General features: G+C 38.6%; 2 protein-coding genes across 11 annotated transcripts in view; both read left to right on the top strand.

Annotated features, from left to right (window-relative positions):
* The window catches only part of NECAP1 (NECAP endocytosis associated 1), a 35,993-nt gene extending 15,044 nt beyond the window's left edge, over positions 1 to 20,949 (top strand). For 2 of the 3 annotated variants that reach the window (XM_034645770.1, XM_034645768.1), the window contains exon 9: positions 20,833 to 20,949. The gene's annotated coding sequence lies outside the window, so the exon portion shown is untranslated. Of the gene's footprint in view, positions 1 to 4,680; positions 4,831 to 20,832 lie in introns of those variants that run through there. The other variant, XM_034645769.1, reaches the window with a different exon arrangement.
* Positions 17,475 to 25,880, top strand: part of LOC100477434 (C-type lectin domain family 4 member A) — a 31,683-nt gene continuing 23,277 nt past the window's right edge. For 7 of the 8 annotated variants that reach the window (XR_004621371.1, XR_004621370.1, XR_002144565.2 and 4 more), the window contains exons 1-4: positions 17,475 to 18,463; positions 20,145 to 20,198; positions 20,833 to 20,949; positions 22,363 to 22,464. Coding sequence is in view for 2 of the 8 variants with exons in the window: in XM_011237140.3 (XP_011235442.1) it covers positions 18,382 to 18,463; positions 20,145 to 20,198; positions 20,833 to 20,949; positions 22,363 to 22,464 (355 nt within the window). In the remaining 6 variants the exon portion in view is untranslated. The remainder of the gene's footprint in view (positions 18,464 to 20,144; positions 20,199 to 20,832; positions 20,950 to 22,362; positions 22,465 to 25,880) is intronic. The other variant, XM_034645774.1, reaches the window with a different exon arrangement.

The raw sequence follows: 25,880 nt of genomic DNA, 5'->3' as shown, positions 1-25,880 counted from the left end.
TGGATTTGGGAGGAAACAGATTGCCTTGGTAGAAACTTTTGCTTTGTCTCTTACTGGCTTTTTAACTTTGGACAAATTAACCTTTGTTTGATTTAGTTTCCTCATGTGCAATATGAGGATAATAGTTCCTACCTTATTGGGTTATTGTGACAATAAAATTAAAATTTTAAAGTGCTCAGGACAGGGCCTGGCACATGGTACTACTATTACTGCTGCTTGGTGGCTATTCTAATTTTCAGTATCAGAATGTGCAATGAAATGGTAAGCGTAAGGGCAAAATGATGTGAGTTCCTTTCTTTTTTTAAAAGAAAATGTTATTGAGATATAATTGACATATGTAACATTATATTTGTTTGGGTATGCAACATATTGATTTGATACATTTTATATATTACAATATGATTACCACTGTTGTGGTTCTAGCACCTTTTTTTTTTTTTAAAGATTTTATTTATTTATTTTAGAAAGAGAAAGCTTATGGCTGGCAGGTGAGGGGGGAGTCGGGGGCGGGGGGCAAGGAATCTTGAGCAGATTCCGTGCTGAGTGTGGAGCCCGGTGCAGGGCTTGATCTCACGACCCTGAGATCATTACTTGAGCTGAAACCAAGAGTCAGTTGCTTAACAAACTGAGCCACCTAGGTGCCCCTGTTAGTTAACACTTGTAGCTAACATCACAAATTTATCAAATTTATTTGATATTTGTTTTTTTCTGGTGAGAACAATGAAGAGCTAGTCTCTAACGTCTTTGAAGTTTGTAACACAGTATTGTCTATAATCACCATGCTGTGTGTTAGATCTCCAGGACTGACTTATCTACTGGTTTCAGGTTTGTACCCTTAAACCTCGTCTCCCCAACCACCCCTCCACCCCCACCTCCTAGCCTCTGGTAACCACCAATCTACTCTTTGTTTCTATGAGTTTAGCTTTTTTCAATTTCATATATAAGTAATAACATATAATATCTGTCTTTCTCTGTCTGATTCATCTCATTTAGCATTGCCCTTCAGGGTCCATCTACATTGTTGCATATACGCATAAATAAACCATGTCTTTTTTATCATAAATGGACACAGGTTTTTATATTGGCCTTTGTGAATAATGTTGCAATAAACATGGGAGTGCTTAAATGTCTTTGATATCCTATTTTCATGACTTTTGGACATATACCTAGAAGTGGAATTGCTGAATCATATGGTAGTTTTACTTTTCGTGTTTTGAGGGACCTCCATACTGTTTTCAATAGTGCCGTACTAATTTGTCTTTCCATCAACAGCGTAGAAGGGTTCCCTTTTCTCCACATCCTTGCCATCACTTGTTATCTCTTGTCATCTTGACGACAGCCATTCTAAAAGGTGTGAATCGATATTTCGTTGTGGTTTTGATTTGCATTTCCCTGATGATGACTGATATTAAATATCTTTTCGTGTGAATGGGCCCCAAGCATCACTCCTGCCAGTGTGGGCCCCACGCTAGGGCTTGGAATGGAGTAAAGTAGAAATGGTATCTTTGTGGTCTTGAGTGACACTGAGACAGTCGACTGCTTGTGACTCTAAATAAACATAACCTACCTCTGTAAATAAGAGAAAAAAAGAGCTGCTGGACATTTTATGTCTTAGAAAAAATGTATGTAGTTTCTCTGCCCATTTTTTATTTGATTTTTTTTGTTGTTGTTACCGAGTTGTAGGAGTTCTGTATTTTGGGTATTAACTCCTTCTCAAATATAGTTTGTAAATATTTTTTCCTATTCTATAGGTTGTCTTCATTTTTTTAAAAAAGATTTATTGAGAGAGAGAGGGAGAAAGAGAGAAGGACTTGGGGGGGGAAGGGTCTGAGGGAGAGGGAGAAGCAGACTCCCCGCTAAACAGGGAGCCTGACATGGGGCTTGATCCCAGGACCCTGAGATCATGACCTGAGCCAAAGGCAGATGTGTGATCGAATGAGCCATCCAGGTGCCCCATCTTCATATTTTAAAATGTTTCTCTTGTGCAGTAGCTTTTTAGTTTGATAAAATTCCACTTATGATTTTGATTGTTGTTGCTTCTGCTCTTGAGGTTGTATCTAAAAAAAATCATTGCCAAGACCAGTGTTAGGGAGCTTCCTCTCTGTGTTTTCTTAGAAGAATTTTACTGTATCAGGTCTTACATTTAAGTGTTTAACCTATTTTGAGTTAATTTTCCAGAGTGCTGTAAGATAGGGGTCTGATTTCATTTTTCTGCATGTGGTAATCCAGTTTTCCGAACGCTATTTGTTGAAGTTACTGTCCTCTTCTCATTGAGTGTTCTCGGCACCGTGGTCGCATAAATTCAGGGGTTTATTTCTGGGCTCTCTATTATGTTCCATTGGTGTATACGTCTATTTTTATGGCATTACTATACTGTTTTAAATACTATAGCTTTGTAGAGTAGTTTAAAATCAGGAAGTATGATGCCTCCGGCTTTGTCCTTTTTTTCCTCATGATTGCTTTGGCTATTGCTTTGGAGTGTACTTTGTGGTTCCATACAAATTTTAGAGTTGTTTTTTCTATTTTTGTGAAAGATGCTATTGGAATTTTGATAGAGATTGCATTGAATCCATAGATAGCTTGGGTAATATGGACATTTTAACAATATTTATTCTTTCAATTGATGAATACAGGATATCTTTCCATTTTTTTGTTTTCAGTTTCTTTTGTCAAAGTTGGAGCATTTGATATATAGAAATTTCGCCTTCTTGGTTGAATTTATTCCTAAAGTATTTTCTTGTTTTTGATGCTATTGTGAATGGGATCGTTTTATTACTTTTTCAGTTGTTTCATTGTTAGTATATAGAAGTACAACTGATTTTTGTATGTTTATTTTGTAACCTGCAACTTTATTGAATTGGTTTATTAGTTCTGACAGTTTTTTTTTGGTTTTTTTTTTGGNAACAGTTTTTTTTTGTTTTTTTTTTTTGGTGGAGTCTTTAGGGTTTTTTATATATATGATCAGATCATCACAGACAATTTTACTTTTTCCTTTTTGATTTGGATGACATTTATTTCTTTTTCTTGCCTGATTGCTTTAGCTTGGACTTCCAGGACTGTGTTTAATAGGAATGGTGAGTGGGATTCCTTTTCTTGTTCCTGATCTTAGAGGTAAAGCTTTCAACTTTGCACTGTTGTGAATATGTTATCTGTGGGCTTGTCATATATGGCCTTTTTCATGCCGAGGTATATTTCTTCTGTAACCAATTTGTTGAGAGTTTTTATAATGAAAGGATGTTGTATTTTGTNTTCAACTTTGCACTATTGTGAATATGTTATCTGTGGGCTTGTCATATATGGCCTTTATCATGCCGAGGTATATTTCTTCTGTAACCAATTTGTTGAGAGTTTTTATAATGAAAGGATGTTGTATTTTGTCAAATGCTTTTTCTGTATCTATTGAGATGATCATGTAATTTTTTTTGACTTTCATTTTATTAATATGGTATATCACAGTTCATGATTTACATACATTGAACTATTTTTGCATCCCAGGGATGAATCCCACCTGATCATGGCGTAAGATGCCTTTAATGTGCTGTTGAATTTGGTTTGGTAATATTCTGTTGAGAATTTTTATATCTGTATTCATCAGGAATATTGGCCTGTAGTTTTCTTTGCTTGTTGTATCCTTACCTGGCTTTGGTATCAAGGTAATGTTAGCCTTGTACAATGAGTTTGGGAGTATTTCCTCCTCTTGAATTTTTTGAAAGAGTTTGAGAAGGATTGGTGTTAATTTTTTTTTACATGTTTGGTAGAATTCTCCATAAAATCATCTGGCTCTGGACTTTTCTTTGTTGGCATGTTTTGGATTTCTGATTAAAAATCTGTACTTGTTATTGAGCTGTTCAGATGTTCTATTACTTACTGATTCAGTCTTTGTAGGCTGTATGTTCCTAGGAATGTTTTCATTTTTCTAGGTTATCCAACTTATTGGCATATAATTGTCCATTGTAGTCTCTTACTATCCTTTGTATTTCTGTAGTACCAGATGTAATGTCTCCTCTTTCATTTTTGATTTTACTTATTTGAGTCTTCTCTCTTTTTCTTAGTCTTACTAAAGGCTTGTTGATTTTATCTTTTCAAAATACCAGCTGTTAGTTTTGTTGATCTTTTCTATTGTTTTTCTGGTCTCTGTTTCATTTATTTTCACTCTGATCTTTGTTATTTCATGCCTTGCACTAACTTTGGGCTTTGTTTTTCTTTTTCCAGTTCCTTGAGGTGTAAAGTGAGGTTATTAATTTGAGATCTTTCTTCATGTATGGATATATCACTATAAACTTACCTTTTAGAATTACTTTTGTAGCCTTGCATAGGTTTTGGTATGTTGTGTTTTTATTTTTGTTTCAAATTTTTTTCCCCTTTGATTTCTTTGACATATTGGTTGTTCAGGAATGTGTTAATCTTCATATATTTGTGAATTTTCTAGCTTTCCTTCTATTACTGATTTCTAGTTTCATACTATTGTGGTTGGAGAAGATACTTGGTATGATTTCAGTCTTAAATTTCCTATGATTTGGTTTTTGATCTAACATATGATCTATTCTGGAAAATGTTATGTTTGCACTTGAGAAGAATGTGTATTCTGCTTTTGTTGGAGGGAATGTTCTGTGACTTATTTGTTTTGTAACTGGAAGTTTGTACCTTTTTTTATTTTTTGTTTTTATTTTTATTTTTTAGAGAGCATGAGGTGGGTTGGGACAGAGAGAATGGGGGCGAGAGAGAATCTTAAGCAGGCTCCATACTCAGCATGGAGCCCGATGGAAGGCTTGATCCCATGACCCCAAGATCGTGACCTGAGCTGAAATCAAGAGTTGGATGCTTAACTTACTGAGCCACCCAGGTACCCCGAAGTTTGTACCTTTTAATCCCTTTTATCTATTTCACTCATCCTCCCACCCACCTCCCCTCTGGCAACTACCAGTTTGTTTGTTCTCTCTATTTAAGAGTCTGTTTTTTTGTCTCTTGTTTTCTTTCTTAAATTCCACATGTGAATGAAATCATATGGTATTTGTCTTTCTCTGTCTGACTTATTTCACTTAGCATTATACCCTCTAGGACCATCCATGTTGCAGATGGCAAGGTCTCATTCTTTTTATGGCTGTGTAATATCCCATTGTATATATGCACCACATCTTTTTTATCCATTTATCTATTGATGGACATTTGGGTTGCTTCCATTTCTTGGCTGTTGTAAATAATGCTGAGATAAACATAAGGGCCTATATCTTTTTGAATGAGTGTTCTTGTTTTCTTTAGGTAACTATCCAATGGTGGAATTACTGGATCATATTTCTATTTTTCATTTTTTGTGGAATCTCCATACTGTTTTCCATAGTAGCTGCACCACTTTGCATCCCAGTTATTGGGTCATATGATATTCCTATTTTTAATTTTTTGAGAGACCTTCATACTGTTTTCCATAGTAGCTGCACCAATTTGCATCCCCACCAATGGTGCATGAGAGTTCCTTTTTCTCCATATCCTTGCCAACACTTGTTATTTCTTGTTTTTTTGATTTTAACCATTTTGACAAGTGTGAGGCGATCTCTCATTGTGGTTTTGATTTGCATTTCCCTGGTAATTAATGATCTTGAGCATTTTTTCCTGTGTCTTTTGGCCATCTGTATGTTGTTAGAAAATGTTCGGGTCCTCTGCCCATTTTTAGTAGGATTATTTGTTTTTTTTGGGTGTTGAGTTGTATAAGTTCTTTAAATATTTTGGATATATTTTTTTAAGATTTTATTTATTTATTTGACAGAGAGGGAGAAACAGCCAGCGAGAGAGGGAACACAAGCAAGGGGAGTGGGAGAGGAAGAAGCAGGCTCCCAGTGGAAGAGCCTGATGCAGGGCTCGATCCCAGGACTCTGGGATCACGCCCTGAGCCAAAGGCAGACGCTTAACGACTGAGCCACCCAGGCGCCCCTATATAGTTTGGATATTAACCCCTTATTGGATATGTCACATGCAGATATACTCTCCTGTTTAGTAGGTTGCATTTTTGTTTTGCTGATTGTTTCTTTCACTGTGCAAAAGTTTTTCATTTTGGTGTAGTCCCAATAATTTATTTCTGCTTTTGTTTTCCTTGCCTGAGGAGATGCCTGTGTTTTTTTTCTGGGAATTTTATGGTTTTAGGTCTCACAATTAAGTCTTTAATCCATTTTGAGTTTATTTTTGTGTATGGTTAAGAAACTGGTCTAGTTTCATACTTTTGTATGTAGTTGTCCAGTTTTCTCAATACCATTTGTTGAAAGAGATGGTCTTTTTCCCATTGTATGTTCTTCCTTCCTTTGTTGTAAGTTAATTGACTGTATAAGTGTGAGTTTATTTCTGGGTTCTCTATTCTGTTTCATTGGTCTATGTGTCTTTTTTTGTGCTAGTACTGTACTGTTTGATAACTATAGTTTTGTAGCAAGTCTTGAAATCTGGAATTGTGATACCTCCAGCTTTGTTGTTCTTTGGAGAAGATTGTTTTGGATTGAGATTTTGTGGTATTCTCTTCCCTCATGAATTTGTCCAAATCTCTTTCCAGGTTTGGAGTATTTTTAGCCATCATTTCTTTAAATAGCTTTCTGTCCCCTTTTCCCTCTTTTATCCTTCTGGGACTCTAATGATGTGTGGATTGTTTGTCTTAATGGTTTTTCATAAGTGTTACAGACTTTTGTCTTCTTTTTCATCCTTTTTTTTTTTTTCTTTTTGCTCTCTAACGATAATTTCAGGGGGTTAAGTCTGCTGTTGAAGATTCCTGTTGAATTCTTCAGTCATTGTGTTCTTCAGCTATAAAATTTCTGTTTGTTTTCTTTTCTTGTCTTTTTTTTAAGATTTTTATTTGAGAGAGAGAGCATGAGCAGGGTGAGGGGCAGAGAGAGAGGCAGGCTCCCCACTGAGTAGGGAGCCCAGTTGTTTATTTTTCTTATGCTGTCTGTTGAACTTCTCATATTTTCTTGTATTGTTTATCACTATCATTAAATTGTTTCTCTCTGTTTTCTTACAGCTCTCTGAGCATCTTTAGAACAATTATTTTGAGTTCTTTGTCAGGTATTTCCTGGATCTCCCATTTCTTTGGGGTTAGTTTCTAGAAGTTTACTGTATTTCTCTGCGTGTTTCCCTGATTCTTCATTATTCCTGTAGCCTAGTATGGTTGTCTGAATATTTGAAGAAACAGTCCCTCTTTTGGCCTAACTTACATAAGGGAAGGCTTTTACCTGTGGGTGGGCACATGCTGGAGCATGCTGTGACCCCAGTTCTAGTGGTGCAGTTTGCTAACTGCTGGGATATATAGTTGCACCATATATGGGGTGGGACATGATGGGCCTTTGGCTCAGACCATTGGGATCTACAGCACTGACAGTTGTTTTTGGCAAGCACTGCAGGGGGTCTACAGAGGGTGCAGGGGCTCTTGGAGTCCTCAGTGGTGCCTCCAGGTCCAGCAGCTAGGGACCAGGGGAGGCAGTGGTGGTGGCTGGAGCTCGTGGTGTGCACACACTTGGCTGTGGGGATCAGCTGCAAGTGTCTGTTTAGTGTTGGGGGCTGGCTGCAGACACATGTAGTAGCTGGTGCCAGAGGAGGCAGCAAGGGCTGGAGCCAGCTTAGGCTCACTGGCAGCTACAGGGGCTCTGGCTGTTGGTGTATTCTCTAGTTGTATGGTCTTCTTCTCTAGGTGTGTGTACCATAGTGGTGGTTAGTGATGGGCATCAGATTGGTGGTGTGCAAGTGCATAGCTGGAGAAGGTAGACTTATGTGTACACATGATATTTAGGGTAATCTTCTGGGGTCTATGCTAGCATCTTGTATTGAACAGCTGCAGAGGCCTTGGTTGGCTGCTGGTGTGGTTCAAGGGCTCTGGCAAGGGTGGCAGGGTGTGTGTATGGAGAGGTGTTAGAGGGAGTGGGGAGGGACTCGGGGGGCTGATGTCAGCAAATGTGAATACCTGTGAGGCAAAAGCTGGTGAAATTGGCAGGGAGTCTGCTGTGGTCCTTAGTTTCTGCAGTGGCAAAATCTGCTGGGTTTGTCTGCAGAGCGTGTCACTGAACTATGACATGTGGCGTGACCTGTGACTCGTGTAGCTGCTTTTGGTTGCCTCTGCTGTTTTTCCTTGTTCCTAGCTGTCTCCGTGCATCTCAACTCTGCCAGTCTGGGTGGGATGAAACTGAAGTGAGACCTTGAAATGCTCTGAAAGGCTAGGGAAGCTGAACACTCACCCCATTTTTCCTTTTCTGGTAAGGGGAACTCTTTCTAGCTGGGAAGAACCCTCTTGGTGCTGAGCAGTGTTGCCTTGGGTGAAGGGGTGGGATGTGGTGGGAAAATACAGGCAAAATAAAGCTCTTTCTTCTCTTTCTGTGTGCTTATTCTCTGGTTTTTTGTTCTCCTGTATTGCTAAAGTTTCTGAAATAGACTCAGAGCTCTCCAGAGCTGATTTTGTTCATGGATAGCTGTCTAATTATTGATCTTTGAGGGGAGACAGAGACTGGGATCTCGTATGTCACCATTTTGGCGATGTTGAAAAATAATTATCCAATTCCTTTATATTTGTTGGAACAAGATATTCCAGATTCACCTTGTACTTTCTTAGTGGTTTTTCTTTTTAATCTAAAGCCCAGGGAGAGGTATTACTGATGGGTGGTCTGTGCTTTGCTATACCAAAGCTTTTTAGTGTGATATAGCCCCACTTGTTTATTTTTGCTTTTGTTGCCTTTGCTTATGTGTCAAATAACAATACCGTATTACATACTTAAACCTTGTTGAGAGAGTCGATTAGTTACGTGAAGGGATGGATGTGTTAACTAACCGTACTGTAGTGCTCATTTTGCAGTATATATTTGTATCAAATCATCACTTTATACACCTCACACTTACATATTTTATATGTCGATATCTCAGTAAAGCTGGAAAAAAGACAGATACTGTATGATCTCAATTATATGTGGAATCTGAAGAAGCTGAATTCATAGAGTGGGATCGTGGTTGNCTACATATTTTATATGTCGATATCTCAGTAAAGCTGGAAAAAATGACAGATACTGTATGATCTCAATTATATGTGGAATCTGAAGAAGCTGAATTCATAGAGTGGGATCGTGGTTGCTGAGAACTGGGAGCCAAGGGAAATAGGGAAATGTTGGTCAAAGGGTGCACACTTCCAGCTAAGATTAACAAGTTCTGAGGATCTAATGTACAGCATTGTGAGTATAATCTAGTATTGTTAAACACCGTATTATATANCTAAGTTTAACAAGTTCTGAGGATCTAATGTACAGCATTGTGAGTATAATCTAGTATTGTTAAACACCGTATTATATAATTGAAATTTGCTAAGAGAGTAGATTATAAGTGTTCTCACTAAAAGAAAGAAATGGTAATTATATGAGGTCATGAAAGTATTTCCTGACTCTATTGTAGTAATTTCACAGTATATTCATATATCAAATTATCACATTGTACACCTTAAACTGACACAATGTTATATGTCGATTTTATCAAAGCTTGAAAAAAAGAGTACAGATAAATGTGACTTATTAATCTATGCTCAGAAGCTTAGACATAACTTCGTGAACTTAATCAGATTTTTATTTTGTCAGCATTTGCTAAGGAAATACGATGTCTAAAAAAAATATTTTGCTTGGACAGGTCTTTAAAAGCCTTTAAATTTAGGGACGCTTGGGTGGTGTGGTTGGTTAAGCACCCGACTCATGGTTTCAGCTCAGGTCATGATCTCAGGGTCGTGGGATTGAGCCCTGTGTCAGGCTCCATGCTCAGTTTGGAGTCTGCTTGAGATTCACTCTCTCTCTGCCCCTTCCACTCATGCACTTTCTCTCTCTAAAATAAATAAATAAATCTTAAAAAAAAAAGTCTTTAAATTTAGTAAGAAATAAGTATGCAATGGTAAATTCAGTCTACAGTATGGAAGTTACTGCCAAGTTAGCTGCTTTTTGCCGAGAGTATGCTTCACGCTTGGTGGTTTAAGGTCAGCCTGGAATTATTCAGTAGGGGAAACTCTAAGGGGCTGATTCTGAGGTATCTTTTTGACAGGAGGAGTGTCTGAACCATTGACAGGTTGCCACAACTTATACTTAGTTGCATGGGACTTTTGTAAAAATAACATTCAGCTAGGTGGACTAGAGGCTGCTTTTTTTTTCTTTTCTTTTTTCTTTTCTTTTCTTTTTTTTCTTCTTCCTTTAAAGATAGGTTTATTTATTTATTTGACAGAGAGAGAGAGCACAAGCAGGGGGAGTGCCAGGCAGAGGGAAAAGGAGAAGCAGGCTCTCTGTCATGACCCTGGGATCATGACCTGAGCCGAAGGCAGATGCTTTACTGTGTGAGCCACCCAGGTGCCCTTGGAGACACGTTTCTTTTAAAAAATTTTTTAATTTTAATTTTTAAATTTATTTAATTTATTATTTATTTTTTTTAGTTTCAGAGGTAGAGTTTAGTGATTCATCAGTTGCATATAACACCCAGTAGTCATTATGGAGACACAGGTTTCTTTTTACTTCTCACCAGCCACCACATAAAACTCCATCTTTTTTTAATCAAAATCCTTAATTCTTACAGGTTCCAAGAAATCAGAACCTTAGATTCAAAAGAGATTTAATGATGGTTTGGCAGAAAACATCCATAACATCTTTGAATGATAGTTATCTAGTATCTGCTTGGGTAGATCACTCTTTAAAAGATAACCTTTTAGAATACAAACAAATTTAGGAATTCGGCCGGCCTGGGTTAAAGTTAAAGTCTCATTTTATTGGCCCTGTGGCCTTGGCCAATTAAATAACTTTTCAAATTCTCAGTTTTCTCATTGGTCAAATGGGGAGTAACAATGCATATTTTTCAGGATTATTTTGAATACTGAGATGATGAAAGCAATATATTCATCACAGTGCAGAGTAAACTCAAATGTGTTAACCATTATTGTAATCCTTTTTCACTACTGATGACTAATAGCAGGGCTGGTTGCTTTTAAGGGGAGGAAACCCAGGTTGAGTCATAGCAGTAAGTAAATAAACAGTAACATTACCAGGAAGGGCAAGGGTGAAGATGGTCTTTATAGAGTGATTGGTACTAAGAAATTCATAGGCTGGTACCAGTCCAAGGATTGCTGTTATATGGCTATGGTATCCTATGAATTATGTTTAGAAGCCTGAGGAGTCTTGATTACTATTCTTTGTGTAGATTTGATGGAAGCATCATAAACCTGCAATAGGAAACCAACAATTTTATTTTTCCAAAAACTGANTAACATTACCAGGAAGGGCAAGGGTGAAGATGGTCTTTATAGAGTGATTGGTACTAAGAAATTCATAGGCTGGTACCAGTCCAAGGATTGCTGTTATATGGCTATGGTATCCTATGAATTATGTTTAGAAGCCTGAGGAGTCTTGATTACTATTCTTTGTGTAGATTTGATGGAAGCATCATAAACCTGCAATAGGAAACCAACAATTTTATTTTTCCAAAAACTGATATTAACTTATCCTATTTTTTAAAGGTGGGATCGGAAGAAGAAAAATATGTCAGTTCAGGTTTTCTTAGTTCTTTTCAGTGAACACCAGTGCTTTATCCAATAATTGATTATCTAGTCTAGCCAATTTCAGGGCCTATCAGTTGCCGGTCATACGTAGAGCTGTTGATGCTGTGTTGTTTGCCTGCCGTACTTTGTGGGCTTCCATTTTTTTTAAAAGTGGTTGGTAAATGAATTGTGTGCCTTTTGTGTGCACTGTCTTTGCCCCAGCTCCAGGTTATGATGGCCCTTCAGACAGGGCCCTCTAGTCTCCATGCATTGATTGCATCCCACCCCTTTTTGGTGTATTTCTTCGCATTTAACTGAGGTGTCTCTCACAGACCACCCCACTGACACCTCTTGTTGACCATCTCAGTGTCCTTAGTACCATGTATCAAGGGGTATTTCTGAGTCTCTTTCTTTGCTGTCCTGCAACAAAGGATGGTATGGGTCTCAGGCCCTATCACCATCCCTGTCTCAGCCAGAGCACTTATGTGAGCATCAAACCAGGAGGAATCCCAACGAGAATGGGTCCTTCATCTTGTGATCCAGATTTATTCAGCCCTCTGAGAGAGACTGACTATAGCAATAACCCTAATTTGTCCACACCTTCTTGTAGTATTTGTCTTGTAGCATGTGCACTGACTCTGGGCTTGACCATGAAATGCTTTGGTCAATGAAAAGACTACATAATGTGATGCAAGCAGGGGTTTGAAACATATGTGTGCATTGGACTTGCTCTCTTGCTGCTCTTGGAACCCTGCTTAGTCTACTGGAGGATGAGAGACCACATGGAGCAGATATACACTGTCTCATTTGGGGCCACCTTAGATAAGTCCCTGTCAGTCTGGTATCTGACCATAGATACATGAACAGGCTGAGCTGAGATCAGCCGCACCTGACTCAAACCAGAACTATCCAGTTGAGCCCAGCCCAATTTGCCAAACTCAGGAATTTGAGCTAGATTAATGGTTGTAGTGTTATGCTACTAAGATTTAAGATGGTTGGTCACACAGATAACTGATATTCTCACAAATAAGTCTATTATGTATATTATAATAAAAAGGATGTGATAAAGGCAAAGTAAATAACATTTTAAGACAATTATATTTATTTATTTATTTGTTTGTTTGTTTATTTATTTAAAGATTTTATTTATTTATTTGGCAGAGATAGAGACAGCCAGCGAGAGAGGGAACACNATATTTATTTATTTATTTGTTTATTTATTTAAAGATTTTATTTATTTATTTGGCAGAGATAGAGACAGCCAGCGAGAGAGGGAACACAAGCAGGGGGAGTGGGAGAGGAAGAAGCAGGCTCATAGCGGAGGAGCCTGATGTGGGGCTCGATCCCATAACGCCGGGATCACACCCTGAGCCGAAGGCAGGCGCTTAACCGCTGTGCCACCCAGGTGCCCCATGTGCCACCCAGGCGCCCCAAGACAATTTTAAATTTAATGTTACTTATTAGGAGAACAGAGTATCTGATTAATTAATGTTTGGTTTACTTCAATTCTTGCTTTTAATAGCCATCAGTTGTAAAACATACCTCATAATGACATATGGCTAAAATGGGAAGAGTATCATTAGCTGTACTTAACAAGTATGATTCTCACTTTTCAATTCTCTCTATAAATCTTTTTTGTTAAAACCACCTAGTAAATATCTTTTCATGATACTAATCTAGTTGTTCTTACAAATTTATGAGTGTTATATTTTAAACTCATTAATAAATGAGTTCAAAACCCACTAAAACCATCCATTTTGAAGATTTCAAAAAGGAAGATGGATACGCCATGTCCTTATATAATTTTTGGCAAAAGGAAAATCACAACATGATGGAAATATTTTTTTCTGATCATCAGTTTTCCAACTGCTCTTTCCATAACAGTTTCTTTTATAGTTGTCTTCTCACTTACTGTTAAAAATCACCTTTACCTTAAAAGCACAGGTTAATTGTGTGTGTACGCACACACTCGTGTGCCTTAACATCTGCTAAAGCATAGCACTGGAAGCTTTTCATAGCACTGAAAAAGTGAGCAAAATTAGAACACTTGTCTTTTTTTCGTTTTTTAAGCATAGCAATAATTAAGTAAGTTTCCCTATTCTTCTAAGTAATTTGCCAAAGTGAACAAGATGGTCACTTCCCATCTTGTTAAAAAATCACAGATATTTAATATCTTATGAAACTAACCATTTTGAGCTATTGTAATGATTTATGATACCAAGTGCCTGGAGTTAGGCCAGACTTCACAGATTAAGGTCATAGTCCTTAGCAAGACTGCCCTCATTTCAGATATCAGCCACTTCAGGTTTTCAGGGCTTCTCTTTTTTTTTTTTTTTTTTTTTTTTTTTAAGATTTTATTTATTTATTTGACAGAGAGTCAGCCAGCGAGAGAGGGAACCACAAGCAGGGGGAGTGGGAGAGGAAGAAGCAGGCTCCCAGCAGAGGAGCCCAATGCGGGGCTCGATCCCAGAACGCCAGGATCATGCCCTGAGCCGAAGGCAGATGCTTAAGGACTGAGCACCCGGGTGCCCCAAGGGCTTCTCTTACTTCTGATCAACTTCTTACAAATTTGGGGGTTTCCATGACTCCCTCAGGTTTGATAATTTGCTAGAACAACTCACTGGACTCAAGTGCCAGCCATACTTTCAGTTTTGTTATAGCAAAAAGATACAAAATCAGAGCTATCCAAAGTGAGAGATTCATAGGGCGAGATCTGAGAGGGTCCCAAACATGAAGCTTTCGTTGCTCCTGTGGATGGCACATTAATATATGACAATACGCATAGTATTGCCAGCCAGCGGAGCTCACCTGAGCTTTGGTGCTCAGAGTTTTTATTGGAGTTTGTTACATAGGCATGCTTGATTAAGTCATTTGCCACAAGGTTGAATTGTCTCCATCCCTCCCCTGTCTGGGCTGGTATCTCATGACTCAAAGCCCCAGCCCTCTAATCCCATGGTTGGTCTTTCTGGCTTGGTCAGTCCCTATCTTGAATTATCTTGTTAGCACAAACTAGGGGCTCACTAAGAGTGACTTCATTAGCATAAACTATCAGGGCCCACATTCATATTACTCAGGAAATTCTAAGGATTTAGAGGATACCTCCCAGGAACTGGGTACAAAGTCCAGCCAAATTCTTAATTACACAGATATTTAAACTACAATACGATGCAACATACAGAGAGTGAATGAACAAGTGAAGGTATACCATCAGCTTAAGAGTTGTGGAACCTCCACTCTCCTCATGATAGATCTGTACCGCACATGACATGCAACCAACACTGAGCCCATTTGATAGTAATAAAGCTTATTTTACTCAACATTTTAAATACCTATTAATAGATGTTCTAGTATTTTATTTCTGTGCCCTGGGGTATTGTGCCTCATTTTAGAGATCACTGCTCTAGAGATCCCTTGGTTAAATTATTTAAAGAGTGCTCTAGACTGAATGTGTCTCCTGAAAATTCGTATGTTGAAATCCTAATCCCTGATGTGATGGTATTAGGAGCTGGGGCCTTTTGGAGGTGATAGGTCATGAGGGTAGAACTCTCATGAATGGGATTAGTGTCCTTATAAAAGGGACCTCAGGGAGCTCCCGCACCACTTCTGCCATGTGAGGACATAGTGAGAGGATAGCCATCTATGAATTAGGAGGGGGTTTCTCACCAGATATTAAATCTGCTGGCACCTTGGTCTTAGACTTCCCAGCTGCTAGAACTGAAAAATAGATTGTTATTTAAGCGACATTGTCTGTGGTGTTTTGCTGCCCTTGACATGTCTCCCTGTAGATAGAGTGTACTTCCCTGTCCTATTCATATCATGTCCAGGTGACGTCCATTGGCCAATGGGATCATAGTGGATGTAATATACACCTTATCTGAATAGAAGATTGGAATGTTTCTACATGTTTCAGCTTATGAGGAGCTGCTCTAGGAACCTAGGTTCCAGAATGAGAAAATACTAAGAGAAGAGCCAAGCAGAGTTACAATCAACCTTATGCAGACCATAAGCTCACATGCAATGTGAGTGAGACATAAATATTTGTTGTTGTAAGCCACTCAGATTTTGGGGTTGTTTGTGATATAGTGTAATCCAGTTATAATGTAATTTACTTCAGGGAAAGAGAGATACCTTTAGGAACATATTTTGTCTTTTCTTTATAAAGTTAGATTGTTAAGGCTCTGATAATCAATGATTATTCTTGGGAGGAGGGTGTATGCGTGCACACATGCAAGTGTGCAAGTCCTTGTTAGGTCTAGTAGTTATTTGCTAGAAAATTTGCAAGAATCAGCACTTCCCCCTCTTACCTTTTTTCATACTCCTTTTCTTTTCCTTACCAAACAGTTCAGTCCTAAATGAAATCTTATGTAGAGCAGAACAAGGTAGGTGTCTGTTGTACGGTGGGATGGGAGAGCAACAGTAGTCTGGTGCAGGTTGTCAGAACTCAGGCAGGGTGAGAAGGGTGATATTCAGGAGGTTGGCTCGGGAGTGGTGTTGGAGTCCAAAAGAGTCAGGAGAACATCTCTGCAGGGGTGGGAAAGTATTTCCGGCATGGGGAGCCAGACTCTGTGCATACTGAGGAGAGAGTCCCCACATGGCAATAGCCTGGTGTAGGGAGGGTATCAGAAGCAGCCTGGTCTGGGGTGCCAGTGTCTGCAAGGTGAAGAGGACATCTATGTGGTGGGGTAGCCAGGTGCAGGGAGCTTAAGCAGGATGATCCTTGCTGGGGGTTGGGGGACCTGGCGTGGGGTTTCATGGTCCAGGCAGAGTGAGGAAAGTGTCCATGCAGAGGGTAGACCTGGTGAGGGTTTTAGAGCCTGAAGAGGGTAAGGAAGCTGTCCACGTGGGAAAGTAGCCCAGGGTGGGTCTCCAAGCCCAGGAAGGGTAAGGAGAGCTTCCACGCATCAGGGAGATCTTGTGTAGAGCTTTAGAACAGGAGTGGGATAAGGATGGATTCCAGGTGAGGGTTAGGGAGCCAGCATCAGGAATCAGAGTCTAGGCAGAGTAAGGAGGGGTTTTCAGTGGAGGGTGGCCTAGCATAGGGTGTCACACCTGAGCAAGACAATGTCCATGGGGTTTGGCTGGCTCTGTGCAAGAACACCCAAGCAGGATAAAGTCTCCAACAATAATGGTGGCCTGGCTTGGGAAGTCAGAGCCCAATCAGGGAGAGAAGAGCATCTTTGTCAGGGAATAACAAAGATGGAAGATTGATTAAATTCAGGGGATTACTCAAATAAAAAAAAGAAGTTAAAGACAACAGAAGCAAGTTTCTTACTGTAACAGAAGGAAGTTAGAAATGTGGAAGGGAGGGGTGCCTGGGTGGCTCAGTCGTTAAGTGTCTGCCTTTGGCTCAGGGCCTGATCCCAGGTTTACTGGGATTGAGCCCTGCATCAGGCTCCCTCCTCTGCTGGGGGCCTGCTTCTTTCTCTCCCACTCCCCCTGCTTGTGTACCCTCTCTCGCTGGCTGTCTCTCTGTTAAGTAAATAAATAAAATCTTAAAAAAAAAAAAAAAGAAATGTGGAAAGGAGAAAACTAGAATGAACTCTTTGGTGTTGGATTGGAATTAGAGGTTATTAGTATAAACACATGGTTTGTTTTTTTTTTTTTTAAAGATTTTATTTACTTATTTGACAGAGACAGCCAGTGAGAGAGGGAACACAAGCAGGGGGAGTGGGAGAGGAAGAAGCAGGCTCATAGCGGAGGAGCCTGATGTGGGGCTTGATCCCAGAACGCTGGGATCACGCCCTGAGCCAATGGCAGACGCTTAACGACTGCGCCACCCAGGCGCCCCATAACACATGGTTTTCAGCGTATCTTGATATAGAAATAAATGAGGTAAGCGTGTGTGTGTTATGCAGGCGATGGAGGAATTTGGTGGAGGAGATTAAAAGGAGGATCATTTGGGGAGAGCTGAATCTAGGGTGTGAGCTAAGAGCATTGTCTGGGAAGATTCTATATGAAAGATTCAATTTTTGGAGTGTTTTCCTCTTGTCCTTTAGAGAAAGTCAAATATTTGTCACTGAGTTATCTCATAATTTGTGATTCTATTAAATTATCCCAACTTGGTAAAAAATAGTCACATTGACCTGCCTTGTCTTGCTGTGTTGTTATGGGGATTGAAGGGATAGAGACAGGTGGTGTAAAGGCTGGCCTACTCCATTAACATCCAGCAGCGAGAGCTGCTTTCAGGAGCTGCTGGAAGTGACTGTAGCAAAATGAATGGAGATCCATGAGGGAGTTAGTTAAGAACAGGGAAAAACAGCACTGGGGAGCAGCTTCAGAAGACATAGGATCTAAGCTCTGACTTCCCTACTCCTTTAGAAGATACTGACTCTTGAAAGTGGAGAGGCTAATGTGGGAGTTCTTTGACAATGACCCTCTCAGAATGTGGTCCCAAAAAGTTGCCTGATCAGCTACAAATGGTGAGGACAATACAGCATGAATGAGTATATGCCCAGGTTGGTGTAGAAATAATTATGTTTACGTAAATATACAGGTACACAAATACTTGAATTTTGTTCTTGCTGGTGAGTTCAGATAATACAAGTCTCAGGAAAGATTTCTCAAATTGCTTAGTTTCCGTTTCTTTACCCCCCGCCCTTTTTTTAAAATCTACCCTTTGAGTTCCTAAGTTCCTTCTTTTATTACATTTGCTGACATATGTTTAAATGCTATGATTCTTACTGTGTTGGTCCTGGGGATTGGGCCTCTCTCTGAGGTTTTTCATTTTATTGAGATTCCTCTTAAGGTTATTTGCCTATCTGGGGCTACTGTTCGTGAGAGGAAGTATGACAAGTCACAACCATGTTCGGGTTTCATTTTAAGATGTTTTAAGGAAGAGGTGAAAAGGATTTTTTTAACAGAGCAGATTTCTTAATATGACTTCAGAGACCACTTACGCTGAATTGAGTTTCAAAGATGAATCCAAGTCCTCAGGCACCAAATCATGGCCTCCTGCAGGTAAGAAGCATTTTTCTGGTGGTCAGAGTTTATGATGAGATGAAGGATGAAGAGAGAATACTATAAATGAAGCCTAGGTAATGTTAGTTGCTGATTCTCTGGCCGCGGTTGGGACACATCAGATTCTCAGTAGATTAAGTTGCCTGAAGATACACATTAAGTACAGTTATACTCTAACAAAATTGAGGTGTGACAAATCCACTATAGTCCTGAGCTAAGGAGAGTGCTAATTATGCTGAGAAGTTGTTCTCCTGGGATCTCTAAGGCTGAGTGAGATGCACCATCAGCCCACATGCAGGGGCTGTTGAATTAGCAGGCTCAGTTAGAGGGGAAGAGTTTGAGTGGAGAGTGTTGTGGGTGTGTTTGTTAGTACTGGACTAATGTGGAACCAAAGGCCATTGCGGATGAAAGACAGAGAGTCTCTTACATTACAAGGGAAATTGCCCTGCATTCAGAAAATCTATTGCATACCCCACTTGTCAGTACCTCGTAACTTTCAGAAAACAATTCTTTTTATTTTTTTATGGAGGTATGATTGACAAATAACATTATATAGTAGTCCCCCTTATCTGTGGGAAATATGGTCCAAGATCCCTAGTGAATGCCTGAACAGTGGATAGTACTAAACCCATATACTGTGTTTTTTTCCTGTGCATAGATACCTTTGATAAAAGTTTAATTTAAATTAGGCACAGTAAGAGATTAACAGCAATAACTAATAATAAAACAGAACAATTATAACAATATACTATAATAAAAGTTATGTGAATATGGTCCCTCAAAATATTGAGCTATATTCACCTTTCTTTTTTTTGTGATAATGTGAGATAATAAAATTATTATGTGATGAGATGGTGTGAGGTGAATGACATAGGCATTGTGACCTACCTAGTGTTAGGATCATCTGCCTCCAGACCACAGTTGACCACAGGTAACTGAAATCGTGTAAAGCGAAACTGTGGGTAAGGGAGGGGACTACTGTGTTAGTTTCAGGTGTACAGTGTAATGATTTGATTTTTGCATATATTTGTGAAATGATCACCACAGTAAGTCTAGTTAACACTCATCACCATAAATAGTGACACAATTTTTTTTCTTGTGATGAGACCTTTTAAGGTTTAATCTCTTAGCAACTTTCAGGTATGTAATAATATTTAATAGTTAATACTACTGTAAAAATCTATAGCATTAACTATAGTTAACATGCTGTACATAACAACCACAACTTCTCTATTTTATAGCTGGAAGTTTGTACCTCTTAATCCCCTTCACCCCCACCTCTGGCAACCACCAGTCTATTCTCTGTATCTGTGAGTTTTGCTTTGTTTTGTTTTTTGGATTCCACAGATTAGTGAGATCAGATGGTATTTGTTTTCTCTGTCTGACTTACTTCACTTAGCATAATGTCCTCAAGGCTCATCCGTGTTATCATAAGTGGCAAGAGTTTCTTCTTTTTTTATGTTGGAATAATATTCTATTGTATATAAATATCACATTTTCTTTATCCATGCATGGATGGATGGACACTTAGGTTACTTCCTATCTTAGTTACTGTAAATAATGCTGCAGTGAACAAAGGGGTGCATATATCTTTTTGACTTAGTGTCTTTGTTTTCTTTGGGTAAATATCCAGTAGTGAAGTTAATAGATCATATGATATTTCTATTTTTAATTTTTTGAGGAACCTCTATACTGGTTTCCACAGCGGCTGCTCCAGTTTACATCCCCACTAACGGTGCGTGAGGGTTCCCTTTTCTTCAAGTCCTTACCAACACTTATTTCTTGTCTTTTTGATACTAGCCATCGAGAAAATAAATCTTTACCATGAAATAGTGACTAAAAAGATCTGACCGTATTTTAAGAATGTGATGAGGGAATGACTATAATAAAGATTTATGTGCTATGGCATTATTTAAAGTAGTTAAAGTTGGGAACAATCTGGAAGATTATTTACATATATAATGAAATACTATGCCACCACAGTAATGTTAAAGAAGAAAATATGGTTGTATGAAAAATGTTCGTGGTATAGTGTATAATAGTGGGTCAGAAACCAGTATATATGGTATGTCGATCATGTGGGAAAATGTGTATGTATGTATGTATGTATGTATATACACTTTAAAAATTATTGGAAGGATATATACCAAAACATTAACAACAGTTGTCCTCAATGAATACTGTGCTTTCATGTATTTTCTGAAGTTCCTATAAGGAACATTAGTATTTTTTTCCTATTTTCATATTATTTAAGATGTCGTATGGTTGGCAATACTGTGTCATCCAAGAAAAGGGAAAGAGGAAGAGAAGGAGAAAGGAAGTAAAAGTCAGAATTTATTACTGATGAACTCATTTGATTTCTCCTTCAGCTCCCAAAGAGAAGACCAACCCACACAAAAGTAACCCCAGTTTTCCCAAGTTACTTTTTGCCGTATTCCTGGTACTTCTGCTGCTATTGACAATCTCATTTTTTATCGCTTTTATCAGTAAGTATCCATTTGAATCTATGAGGAATGTCTGCCTTACATAAAGAGATGACATCCATTAGATACTGACATTTAATAATGGGTATATCCAGAAATCTGGAAAAGAAGTCTTTTTTGGGGATGGAGGGGGGACACAATTAATGGGAATCTGTTAGGAGTTTTGTTATTTATTTGAATTTAGTTTATAAAAATAATGGAATCCACTCTAGAGACATTGAAGAATATATGCGTGTACATGTGTTTGTGTTGTAGAGGGACATCTATTGGGCACCATTTCTACCCTAGACAGTTGTGTGAGGACAAAGCTATATTTGCCTATTGGTGTTTATAAGGCCGGGGGGTTTTGCACAGACACATGTTTTGAGATGAGCAGGTAGACAAAAGGAGATGGGAAGAAACATTCTAGGAAGAGTTACCCATTGAAATTTCACCTTACTTATGTCTGTCCTGCCCAAGACTGTAAGATCTAAAAGCCAATTTGGCGAGTGAGTGGATTTCCTCATATCTTTGGCTTTAAGAATTTATCAGATTTTTAAAAGGCATAAGAACAGGGGGACACAAACCTTGAGAGACCACGGACTCCAGGAAACAAACTGAGGGTTTTAGAGGGGAGGGGGATGAGGGGATGGGCTAGCCCGGTAATGGGTATTAAGAAGGGCTTGTGTTGCATGGATCACTGGGTGTTATACACAAACAATGAACCATGGCACACTGTATCAAGAACTAGTGATGTACTGTATGGTGACTAACATAACATAATAAAAAAGGCATAAGAAGTAGTGAAACTGGTGGGTCAAGGAGCAAATGGGAGATAAGGAGGAAAGAAAGAGAATTCGTCTTCTAGAGGGAGAGGTAAGTTATTTTTAAGTTGTGAGATACTTGAATATATTGGTGTGCTGAGGAATAAGATCCAGTTGAGAGTAGATAAAGGAGAGAAGATGAAGAAAATAATGCCCACTCCTCCTGATTAATGTTGGATTAAAAAAAATTCTTATTCTCTTGGTAACCCAGAACTCTTCAGAATTAGCTCATTTCCCCCACAAAGACCTATGCTGTATACATCCTCAGAAGTGTTTGTTTTCCCTCTCCTCTCCCACCTCCAAGGCTTAGCCTTTGCATTTGGTATGGAAGGAAAATATGGATAAATCCCTTTGCAGTCATTCTAATGGACCTATCATGTCCTCTTTCAACTACTGATCTTTCAGCTATTCCTGGAGAAATCTATGGTTTCAGAATCAGTAGAATTAGGATTACATTGAATGTGGGGTGATGAGAAATCTTTTCTGTGGTCAGGATCGTTGTCAAACAATTGGGTGTTTGTAGATTTTGTTGCTATAAAATAGAATCTAAGAAAGTAACAATAAAAAGTCAAACACTACCGGGAAAATGAATGGTCTTTTTTTTTTTCCTCAGTTTTTTTTCAAAAATATTCTCAGCTTCTTAAAGAAAAAAAGGCTACAAAAGAACTCACTCACACAGCATTGGAATGTATGAAAGAAAATTTGACCGAGGAAGGTAAGAATTAATGTGCCTACTATAATTCAGTGGTTGACTATATTGTATAAAGATACCAAGTCAATATTTCCAAAAAGATTTACAGGTAGATCATATTAGGAAGTTGAGTCTCATGGTCATTTTAAGCTTTAAGTGTAGCAGTACATAAGACCTAAAATTCTTACATGCATATCTTTATCTGTACAAAGAAATAGTCTTTATTGTGAAACTGGCTATTTAAATCCCTGGGTAATCTCTTTATGGAATGATTGTCCAGCCACATCCTTGCTCTTCTCTCCAAAATACACTTTCTCAGTTTTTATAGTATGTATAGGCTGAGAATTTTGCAGATCTTCAAATTCTGGTTCCTTTTTGTTTAACACTTTCTTCAATGTATCTCTTTCCTCCTGCATTTCACTATAAGCAGTAAAGAGAAGTCAGGCCACAGCTCTAACACTTGGCTTAGAAATCTTCTCTGCTAAATATCCAAGGCTGTCACTTAGGGTTCTTTCACCCAACATTAAAACACAATTCACCAAATTCTTTGCTATTTTGTAACAAGAACTGCCTTTCCTCCAGTTTCCAATAACATACTTCTCATTTCCATCTGAGACCTTACCAGAAGCATCTTTAATGTTCATATTTCTACCAACATTCTGTTTATTATAGGATATGTATGGTCTTTGAGATGATAGGAGCTTTCTCTCAGGCTCTCTTTTCTTTCTGAGTCTTCACCAGAATTACCTTTAACATCCATATTTCTACCAGCAGCCCTTTCAAGGCAACCTAGGCTTTTACTAGCAGGCACCTTAAAACTCTTTTAGCCTCTACCCATCTTCTGGTTTGAAGCCACTTTCACATTTTTAGGAATTTGTTACACCCCACTTTGGTACCAAAATCCGTATTAGCCTACTCGGCTGCCTTAGCAAAATATCACAGACTGGGTGGTCTAAACAACAAATTTATTTTCTCACAGTAGTGGAGGCCAGAAGTCCCAGATGACACAAGAGTTGGTTTCTGGTGAGGCCTTTCTTCTTGGCTTGTAGACAGCCACCTTTTTGCTGTGTCCTCACGTAGCCAATTCTGTGTGTGAATGGGGAGGGAGAGAGAGCTTTCTGGTGTCTCTTCTTCTTCTTATAAGAACACAAATCTTGGGGTGCCTGGGTGGCTCAGTTGGTTAAGCGTCTGCCTTCAGGTCGGGTCATGATCCTGGGGTCCTAGGATCAAGCCTTGCATCGGGCTCCCTGCTCTGCAGGGAGTCTGCTTCTCCCTGTCCCTCCACCTGCTGCTTCCTCTGCTTGTGCTCTCTCTCTCTCTCTGTCAAATAAATAAATAAAATCTTAAAAAAAAAGAACCCAAGTCCTATTGGATTAAGGCCCTACTTTTTTTTTTTATAACCTCATTTAATGTTTAGTTTTTCCTTAAAGTCTACAACTGTAGTCACATTGAGGATTATAACCTCAACACATAATTTTTGGGGAACACAGTTCAGTTCAAAACAAGTTTCTATGTAATTTTTTGGAAATTCTTGTGTATGTGATGTTTGTTTCTCCTATCCTATTTATTTATTTAATCATCTGTCTATATCAGTATGTACTCATGGATATTTATCTTATACTTTGGGTTGCAGTCCAATACTATATTTATTTTGTTGCTCAAATTGTTCTACCTTTGCCACTGGGAGTGCTTTCAGTTGGTTCCTGTGGTCCTTTGACTTGCCCCCATCAATGTGTTGCTGTGCTTTGTTTTTGAGCACTTCCTTACTTTCTGGAACTGTAATATTCTCTGGGCTTATATTGTATATTTCCTGTCTCAGTCTTAGAATCAGCTATTTCTCTGTGGAGCAATGGCTGCTGTTATTAAAGAATGGTATTAGAAACCAAGATTTGGATACTAGGTATGCTCATTGCTACTGAAGTGTTATTTCTTTTAGGCCCTCTCAGTTCACAGAATAAGAAAATGTGTATGTGCATACTAACCTATGTATGTACATATATTGATAAATATTTGTACATGTAATTATGTATATCTATAGTAAGGTACACATCAGTTTTTACTGATGTCTAAAACTTTCATCGATTACATTGCATCATTCTAGCCCCTTGATATCTTTAATGACCACTCCAACAGAGAGAAATCTGGTTGCCATCATCTGCTCAGTACATTTACATAATTATTCAATTCCAGTTAACACATGTAGCAGTATCAGAGTTGTAAACTCAAACCTCCATGGGAAACAACTTCATCAACTAGAATACAGTGCTTATGTGCAGTTTCTTTTGACTTTACTCCTATCGATTCCATTGCCAAAGTTATTGAGGTCATCCTTGCCCACCCCTAGTGTGGTTGTTTCCAACGCTTGTAATACAGTTAGATTCTCTTGTCACAGTCTTCATTCTTTCATGGACCGCCTGACCTCCTAAATTTTTAAAATTTGCGTGGGTGGCTCAGTTGGTTAAGCATCTGCCTTTGGCTCAGGTCATGATCCCAGGGTCCTGGGATCGAGTCCCATATCAGGCTCCCTACTTTGTGGGGAGCCTACTTCTCCCTCTGCCTCTCTCTCTCTGTCTCTCATGAATAAATAAATAAAATTTAAAAAAATCAAAATAAAAAAATAAAATAAAATTTGCATTCAATAAATATGTAAAGTTATGTGGATTTTGACAAATGCATAAAGTTATGTAGTTTTACATAAAAATCTCCTGTGTTCCACTCTCCTTTTCAGACTCTTGGTAACCACTGAAATTTTTACTGCCTATATAGTTTGGCCTTTTCCAGATGTCTCATCATTGGAATTACAGTTGGTAGTCTTTTTACTCTAGATTATTTAATTTTATCATATAATTTTTTTATTGAAGTGTATAATTAACATACAATATTATATTAGTTTCAGGTGAACAATGTATTGATTTCACAATTCTATATGTTAATTAATGTTCATTTTGGTGATTATAGTCACTGTCACCATACACTGTTATTAATAATATTATTATTATTTTTAAAGATTCAGAGACAGTGAGAGATTGAACACAAGCGAGGGGAGTGTGAAAGGGAGAAGCAGGCTTCCCGTTGAGCAGGGAGTCCTATGCGGGGCTCGATCCCAGGACTTTGGGATCATGACCTGAGCTGAAGGCAGACACTTAATGGCTGAGCCACCCAGGCGCCCCTGTTATTAATATTATTGACTATATTCCCTGTGCTGTACTTTTCATCTCCATGACTTATGATGTATCTATTTTATAAGTGGAAGTTTGGGGGCACCTGGGTGGCTCAGTTGGTTAAATGTCCAACTTTGGATTTCCACTCAGGTTGTGATTTCAGAGTTGTGAGATTGAGCCTTGCATTGGGCTCAGTGCTGGGTGTGGAGCCTGCTGAAGATTCTTTGTCTCCCCCTTCCTCTGCCCCTCCCCCTCTCCAAAAAAAAAAAAAAAAAATAA

This window comes from Ailuropoda melanoleuca, chromosome 16 (assembly GCF_002007445.2).
Source record: "Ailuropoda melanoleuca isolate Jingjing chromosome 16, ASM200744v2, whole genome shotgun sequence".
NCBI classification, from domain to species: domain Eukaryota; kingdom Metazoa; phylum Chordata; class Mammalia; order Carnivora; family Ursidae; genus Ailuropoda; species Ailuropoda melanoleuca.
The sequence above is the reverse complement of the archived record's forward strand: the minus strand, read 5'-3'. Positions and strand labels throughout refer to the sequence as shown.